This window comes from Polypterus senegalus, chromosome 4 (assembly GCF_016835505.1).
Source record: "Polypterus senegalus isolate Bchr_013 chromosome 4, ASM1683550v1, whole genome shotgun sequence".
Lineage (NCBI taxonomy): Eukaryota > Metazoa > Chordata > Cladistia > Polypteriformes > Polypteridae > Polypterus > Polypterus senegalus.
The window spans coordinates 232,437,104-232,446,093 of NC_053157.1; the positions used below are offsets into that span (position 1 = coordinate 232,437,104).

The following is an 8,990-nucleotide window of genomic DNA, read 5'->3' on the forward strand; positions in this document are numbered from 1 at the left end:
TAAAAGGCACTATATAATAGATAGATAGATATGAAAGACAATATATGATAGATAGATAAAGGAACTATATAAGAACTATTAGATAAATAGATAGATAGATCGATCGATCGATCGATAGAAGTCACAGTTCTAACCGAACCTACACACACACTGGACTGAGAAAATATTTGCAGTCCTTCACGTTCTTGTGTTGTACGTTTCATTTTAAATGGAAAAGTTAGCCATTTTCGCCAATCAATCTACACTGACAAACCCCTACTGACAAAGTGAAAAAGGTTTTTCAAAACCCGTTTGCCAATTGCCGACTTACTGACTGCACCGCTCCTAGATGACATCTCTTCTTCTTCTTCTCTACGGTTTCCCTCCTCACACTCCGATTTCAGTTCCTTAGAAATCTGCCGGGTGGCCGGTGGTCCTCTGCCAGCGGTCCCGGGCCGCGCACTCCAATGAGATTCTTCGCAGTCGTCTGGCTTACACACATTCCCAGCTTTGTGCTTTTTCGGTTCAAGGCTGGCTGAGAAGTCGTCGGGATCCTCGACCTTAATGTCGAGCGTCTCCATCTCGGGCTCCTCTTCTTTAAAAGCTGAAATTCTTCTTTCACACTCCTCCAGCTTCACACAGATTTCACCCAGGGTATCCCACTCCCCGTCGTCTTCTTCTTTAATGGGTGCCGTTCTTTGCTTCATGCCGCCTTCTCTGGCTGTGGCCATGCTTTGTGTGAAACGCTTCACCAACTCCGACTGTCTGCTCTTCTGAGATTCACTACTCAGATGGACAGCCCTGACCTCTCACTGCATGGGGTCCATGGGGACTGGGAAGGAGGCTCCTTTCACCTGTCAAAAAAAAATGAATAGAATCACTTCAGAAAGTCCTCAAAAATAATTTGAGCACACTCCAGGGTTAAATTCCAATTTTAATTAAAAACAAAGCAAACTACGAACCAACTTTATTATGAGAGATTTGGAAAGCTTTGAACCCACCATGTTCGACTCACGAAGCTCTCAGTGGAGAGTCAACATAAACCTGCTGGACATGCAGACAAAATCCGACTGACTGAGACAAAGTCAGGAACAGGAAAAATGGTTCAAAGCTCAAGTTCTCCACTTTGAACCACTGCAGATCGGCAGCGCAGCTCATATCAAGGCTAGGAAAACTGCAGCAGTGAAAAATCCAAAGGTGATCCACAAGAGACCTAAACGTCAGAGAGACGTGGCTTGTGTGTGATGAACTGATAGGCCACACCACAATTAAAGAGAAACAAATAAATAAAAAATAAAAAAAAAGAAATACACGAACAGCACAAACATGTACTGAGTCACATCAGACAGCCATTAGAAATGTGAACAAACCAGCGACCAGCCTCAGTGGGGTCCTGTCAGAGTGGTGGGTGGTCACCCTCTGTTAAGATGGCCAGGCTTTACTCCACACCTACTGTTCTATGGAGAAAAGCACTCCTCCTCTCACTCCTCTTGACACCTCCTCCTTCAGTCCTCCTCCCTCTCTTTCTCTCACTCCACCACCTGACCTTGCACTCCACAAAAAAAAAATAAGACAAGCGACAGTAAAATAATTAAGGAGGAAATCTTTAAAAAGACAACAGTCCAAAGGCAGGAAATCATTCAAATGGAAACACCGGAGCTCAAAAGATCTGCCAAAAGAAAGACCACAAAACACAAAAACCCTAAAGAAAGAACAACTGACAGACATGATAGATAGATAGATAGATAGATAGATAGATAGATAGATAGATAGATAGATAGATAGATAGATAGATAGATAGATAGATATAGATAGATAGATAGATAGATATAATAGATAGATAGATATGAAAGGCACTATTTGATAGAAAAGGTGCTATATAATAGATAGATGTGAAAGGCACTATATAACAGATAGATGATCTATCTATTATATAGTGCCTTTCATATCTATCTATCTATCTATTATATAGTGCCTTTCATATCTATCTATCTATTATATAGTGCCTTTCATATCTATGTGTATATTATATAGTGCCTTTCATATCTATCTATTATATAGTGCCTTTCATATCTATCTATCTATTATATAGTGCCTTTCACATCTATCTATGTGTCTGTTTATTATATAGTGCCTTCTATATAATAGATAGATAGATAGATAGATAGATAGATAGATAGATAGATAGATAGATAGATAATAAAAGGCACTATACAATAGATAGATATGATAAGGCACTATATAATAGATAGATAAATAGGTAGATGTGAAAGACACTATCTATCTATCTATCTATTATATAGTGCCTTTTATTATCTATCTATTATATAGCGCCTTTTATTATCTATCTATCTATTATATAGTGCCTTTTATTATCTATCTATCTATCTATCTATCTTATAGTGCCTTTTATTATCTATCTATCTATCTATCTATCTATCTTATAGTGCCTTTTATTATCTATCTATTATATAGTGCCTTTCACATCTATCTATCTGTGTCTGTTTATTATATAGAAGGCACTATAAACAGACACATAGATAGATAGATAGATAGATAGATAGATAGATAGATAGATAGATAATAAAAGGCACTATACAATAGATAGATAGGAAAGGCACTATATAATAGATAGATAAATAGGTAGATGTGAAAGACACTATCTATCTATCTATTATATAGTGCCTTTTATTATCTATCTATTATATAGTGCCTTTTATTATCTATCTATCTATTATATAGTGCCTTTCACATCTATCTATCTGTGTCTGTTTATTATATAGAAGGCACTATAAACAGACACATAGATAGATAGATAGATGTGAAAAGCGCTATATAGTTGATAGATAGATAGATAGACAGACAGATAGATAGATACTATATGATAGAATGAAAGGCACTATATAATAGATAGATAGATAGTGCCTTTCACATCTATCTATCTATTATATAGTGCCTTTTATTATCTATCTATCTATCTATTATATAGTGCCTTTCCTGTCTGTTATTATGGCTTTTTAAAATGGCCAACTTTGCTTGCCCAAGTAAATAATTTAAAAATTGAAGTTTTAATTTTGTTTTTTTGTTATATTTCTTGCCCCAAGTAAATCTCTGATCATTATATGTATCTATAATTTTTTCAGATAATTTCCAAAAGTAGAAAAACAGATTTTATTTTCAATCTCATAACCCTATAAGAATCTTTCTCCCCACAGCAGGCACATCTGTCACTCACATCACTCTGAAGTTTATTTAAGAGCACATGTTGGTCGCGATGAGCCCGTGTACGATTCTCCACTGTAAATCACCTCCTCTCTTATTATTTGGTCGTTTATAAAATTCTCTCCATGCTGGCCTGACCTCCACTTTTACATTTCATTTTACAGTCCAGGGTGTCATGATGGTGTTTTTTAGATTTATAAGACTGAAAACTTTAATGCAATATACATACAAATCTCACTTTGTTAAAGATCAAAAACATTCCCTTTCATTTTTTTCAAATCTTAACATGGACTCCTGCCTCACACCATTCTTCTCCACTTTAGGTTACACCTCCAGATCAGAAAAGCAGGCCTCATCCTCTATCTTCTTACGCACTGAAGTTGAGTTTCCCTGACTTCCTCTTAACCTGACAAAGTCTTTTGTCATAAAGGATAATAAATAATAATTTGTACTGATCAAATACCCAGCTTTGAAGCCAGCACGGTGCCATCTTTAAAGCTCTTATTATCCTCCTCCAATAACCGAGAAAAGAAAAAAAACACAATCCCACTTTTAATGGAGGACTTTACAAAACTAACCATAAAAAGCAGTGGCCGTGGGAATAGAGAACTGAAAATTAGGGGTTCATTGAAAAGCGAAGGAGCTCCAAGTCAGTAAAACTCCCTTGTAGAATTTGGGTAATGGTGCGAGATCTAAATTTCTTAAGTCCATCAACAATAGCTGGACATTAAAATACAAATTTTCAATCGTATTGAATAAAGAGGGGGCTATTTTTTTCCCCAAACTTGGAACTTGCTGCTTTACTGCAGACATCAATCAGCCTTTGTCCTCCTTCCTCCACCGGAAGTGCACACCATTCCAAAAAAACGAATACTTTTTGTATGGAGTGAGGAGTCCTGGTGGTGGATCAACACTCCTCAGTTTATGCCACAGCATGAAGGCGACTTGATTGTTAATAACGAGAACTCCTCGTCGAAAAGAGAGTTCAGGCGAAATACACTGCCATTTCCTTAACCTCACCTCCAGCCGTTTAAAAATGCCCCCCAACAATTGTCCCTTCCAGTGACGTCACAACCCCGAGGTATCGAAAAGCTTTTCTATTCCACCCGAGTCATGAACCCACCATGTTAGCCTCACGAAGCGCTCAGTAGTGTGTGGACATAACGCGGATGACTGAGACAATATCAGAAAGAGGCAAAAGGTTCAAAACTCACGTTTTCCACTTTGAACCCCAACTCCCCTCGAGGTCTTCCTGTCATATGCTTTCTGCAGGTCCACAAAGACGCAATGCAACTCCTTCTGGCCTTCTCTAAACTTCTCCATCAACACCCTCAGAGCGAACATCACATCTGTGGTGCTCTTTTCTGGACGTGAAACCATCCTGATGCTCGCTAATCATCACCTTCCTTCTTTACCGAGCTTCCCTTACTCTGTCCCATAATTTTATGCAATAAACTATACGCAAATAGCCTGACTTGGGGTTGATTCCGGCCCGCTGCCAGCACAGCTCAGTTCAGCTCCCCTCCGCTGCTCACCCATCCGCCGGTATTCCTGTCTGCGCCCGAAGTCTCCATCACTTACCGACACTCCTCCTCCGCGTTGCCGCTGTATTTTCTCACTCCGTTTCCCTTTTCCTATCCCCTTCTTCTTTTTTCTTTTTATTTAAGTTGTATTTTCTGGAAGGAAGCCGACCTCTTTTGGCTGTCGCAAATACAAATAGAGTCATCAAAACGCGACCCCATGAAACGAAGTTGCGCCTGTGTGCTACCAATCGGGTAAATACTGCCATCTACTGCCTGGAGGGAGAACTGATATTAAACTGCTCGGTGTTTGCTGATGTTGTATGGCAGAGGCCCTCAAATTCGGTCCTGGTGGCCCACTGTAGCTTCAGGTTTTTGTTTCAACCAATGTCAATGTCCGTGTCAATTTGTTTATACTGTATAGCACACACTGTAAAAAATGTCAGTAAATTTAACGGTATAAAAATACCGTAAATGGTGAAAGTAAAATATCTTTTCTGAAATAAAGGAAAGTTTCTTTATGTTCTACTGAAAATTACCTGTATATCTTAAACAATACATTTCATTATTTTTTTACAGCTAAGTTCTGTAAAATCGATACTTTTCTACCTTCAAAACACGCTATGTACTGTTGACTGATGCATTGCAATTACACTGAAAAAGTCTTTGTTCATTTTACTGTGTAAAATTGTTAAATAGCGAAGGTAAACAACTAAAAAATGTAAAACGGTAAAGCGCTGCTTCAGTAATACCGAAGTTGCGATATTTGCATAAGGACACGCCCTCTTTTCCTAGTGAACCGCATACCATTGAACAAGTGGGGGGAAAAAAAACTTAAAGTTAGCAGACTTATTTTTCTCTACGTACTGAAGGTTTTTTGAGGTTATGGAAGCTGTTTTATGGTGGGTTGTATTTGATAAACTGGCACACCTTTACGACACCATACAGCACAAAAGCTAACTTTACTTCTCCACCAGACAACGTGCCACAGCTTCCTTTAATATTAAATTGTTTTCAATGTGTAAAGTTAATAAAAAGATTAAAATAAAAAAAAATACATGTTTGTTGATGGTTGTTGTTACTTTGCTGATGCAAACCGCGTACTGTGGTTTGATCCTGACAATACTTTCTAATGGTTTATTGATTGGCATATTTATTACGGTGCATGGATTTCTGGTTATGGTTATGTGAAATATAAAAAAAAACAGTTATTTACTACAAAGTTATACCGTAGACCTAAAAATTATGTCACCTTTTTATTACGGTAAAATTATGGCAACCCAGGTGCCAGTTTTTACCGTAAAAAATATTTTTTTATAGACCTGAAAATATTGTCACCTTTTTAATACAGTACAATTAAGGCAACCCGGCTGCCATTTTTATCGAAAAAATGTAAATTTTTATATGCCTAAAAATATTGTCACCTTTTCTAAAGGTAAAATTCTGGCAACCTAGCTGCCAGTACTTTACCGTAAATTTAACATTATTTTTATAGTGCATTTTCGAGTTTAAATTTAACCAAAATGCTGTTCAAAAGAATAATGACATAATAGAACTCGGAAATGCCATTGAATAAAAATGAGGTTTTAGCCTGCTCTTAAATACAGTCATAGATGGTGATGTTCTTAAGCTAAGAGGTAAGGTGTCCCATAATTTTGGGGCAATACTGACCGACGATCGATCACCCCCGCAGCTTTAACCTCGTGCACGGAGTGGCGAGCAGGAGCTGATCGGCAGATGTAAGGGCACGAGTGCGAGTATAGGGGACTAAACGTTTAACCATACAGGCAGGAGAACATCCATTAAGATTCTTATAAACTAACATGAAAATTTTAAAAATCAATGTCATAGCGCGGATGGAAAGCCGATGTAAGGCAATTAATACTTTACGAAAAGTGCTCACGTTTGCGAGTAGCAGTGAGAAATCTAGCGGCAGCAATTTACACCTGCCGCAGTTGAGAAAGGGCTGTCTGACTAATTTCATAATATAATAATTGCAGTCATCAAGTGTTTAGGAAATAAAGCATGATTGACTTTCTCTAAATTACTGTAGGATAAAAAAAAGGTTTAACTAGAGATGGGAAAATGATTCCGAAGCGTCGAATATTGAATCACTGTGTCAAAACACCGCTGTCACGTGACCTGTGACGTTTGCAGCTTCGAACGTCATCAGTGCTTCACAGGCAAGCTTCAGTTCATTGGTTTGACAGCTTTGGCGCTAAATTAACCACAATGCATCATTCTTATTCAACAATGGTAGGTTGTAAGAGATTTAGAAAGCTTTGGTGAAAGATGAAGACTAACAACAGAAAACGGTGTACAAAAGTTAAATAGTATAAATGAACAAGGACCTTAGCAGAATAAAATGAACACAGACTTTTCTGACTGAAACAGCGTGCCGCTTCACTTGCGCTCTTGAGAGCTTGCCTTGCCAACAGATAACCACCAGATGTCGCTATTCATGCTGGGGCTGAGGCTTCAACGCTTCGAATCTTTTTCGGCACAAATAGAAAGGTACATTGACATATATAGGTAGACGCCGCATGACCAGCAGCATCGTACGTCAACGTCGCCTCCATATTGTGAGTGGCATTGCCGTGGGGTGCTTGGGATTGTATAAACCGCTGTACGCTCCAAACCAGATCCCGGGGGATTACATTTCAAAGGTAAGGCTGAACAATTGTTTTGGTTATATCTGGCCATTAGAAAATCCAGTTTTATAATCTTAACCTTAGCTACGCCAGGCTAAGCTAGGAAAGCTATGCATTCATGTGCTGTGTTACCATGGTAATTTCATTAACTTTGTAAAATCCTCAGACTGACAGCTGTGATTGAGCAACTTTGTGGGGACAGACAGACAAGCATGTAAATCTATCACTTTGTACAATTTATGAAGCCAAACTGTTACTAGCAGTGCAGTTTTTTTTTTTCTTTCTCAAAAAATTCAACAGAAAAAGAGTAAAGATCTGTAAAAGTGGTGCATGTGTGTTTTAGGGGGCTAGAATAACAACCCTTTAGCTGGTCAGTTCCAGGCCATTTTCAGTCGTCTCATGATCTGGTGTGGTGCCTCTCCAAGCACTTCTGGAAACGTGGCAGCACAGGATGAGACGGTCTCCCTGTCTGCTGTTGAGATGTCCTCTACACCAGCAGCAGCAGAAGAAAAGCTTCCATCCCCTTTTGCAAATATCCTTGCATTTGTGTGTGACCATAGCTACTTACCAACCTGCTTTGGTGGTCTCATGGAAAAAGCCCTTGTCGTTTGACAGATTTTTGAGAAAGCTGTCCTGTGATGTGTGCTGCGCTAGTTTGGTAACAGATGCTGTACCGGCATCATATGATCAAAGCTACCACCTGCTCACATTAAAAAAACAAAGGAGGTCTGATGATTCCTTCTGAGGGTTCAGTCAAGGTGGTCAAAGTAGCTGAGCGTGTTATCCGACAGTCGACAATTAGGGCAAGCTGTCAGTGTGTCTTTGACCAGTCAGTTTGTTTGGGCTGAGATTGGTTCGGATGATTTGTTTTTTTCTCAAGGAGCACATCGAGGAAACACAGTTTGAAATTGACAACCATCATTTCATGCTCATGTCTTTAGTTGTGTTTGTCTTCTACAAACTAAGGCTGCACCATATTGCCAGACTGAATCCTCTCAAATTACAGAGTGGCAACACACAGAAAAAGCTATGCAAGACAGTTCTGTTTCAAGGATTTTAGATCCCATCCTGTAGATATTTAAGTAACCACATTGTGTGTGTGTGTGTGTGAGAGAGAGAGAGAGAGAGAGGAATGAGTGAAATGTTTTCAGAAATTATTAATCCAATTTGTATATAACAAAATAGTTTATTTTTGTCACCGAGTGTATCATTTCACTGTTAAAAGAAAGACCAGACTGCCAGTTGCAGTCTTACTATTTTGACTTTCAGACATTGGTCAAATTTTTTGTCTCAATAATTGCCATTATTAGTATATAAATGGATATAAATAATTTCATTTAAACGATTCGCCAAAATCTATTGCATGTAAACGACAGTTTTAAACGTTATTGTTTTTTCATCAGAAAACCAGGTTTCCATGTCTACCTGTATTAGTGTAAGTGGCACTTTTGCCACTCGCAATATGGCGGATGCGCTGACGTATCGTGTCGGCTGGGCAACACAGTGACCGTGTACAAACACACAGTAACTCTAAGAAGAACAATTTCTGTTCTGTAATGGATGTGGAAACCTGACTGGGATGGCTTAGACCAATTTTTACATTCAATGAAGTGTTTAC

The 8,990-nt window shown here is 38.6% G+C and overlaps 1 protein-coding gene across 3 annotated transcripts in view; it reads right to left on the reverse strand.

The window, feature by feature from the left end:
- The window catches only part of LOC120528131 (gastrula zinc finger protein XlCGF8.2DB-like), a 54,212-nt gene extending 49,243 nt beyond the window's left edge, over window positions 1-4,969 (reverse strand). The window contains exons 1-2 of one of the 3 annotated variants that reach the window (XM_039752188.1): window positions 4,783-4,969; window positions 311-833 (exon numbers count right to left, since the gene is read on the reverse strand). In XM_039752188.1, coding sequence (XP_039608122.1) covers window positions 311-710 — 400 coding nt within the window. In that variant the 5' untranslated portion in view covers window positions 711-833; window positions 4,783-4,969. Of the gene's footprint in view, window positions 1-310; window positions 834-4,415; window positions 4,760-4,782 lie in introns of those variants that run through there. The other 2 variants (XM_039752185.1, XM_039752187.1) reach the window with 2 other exon arrangements.
- Between the last annotated feature and the right edge of the window lie 4,021 nt (window positions 4,970-8,990).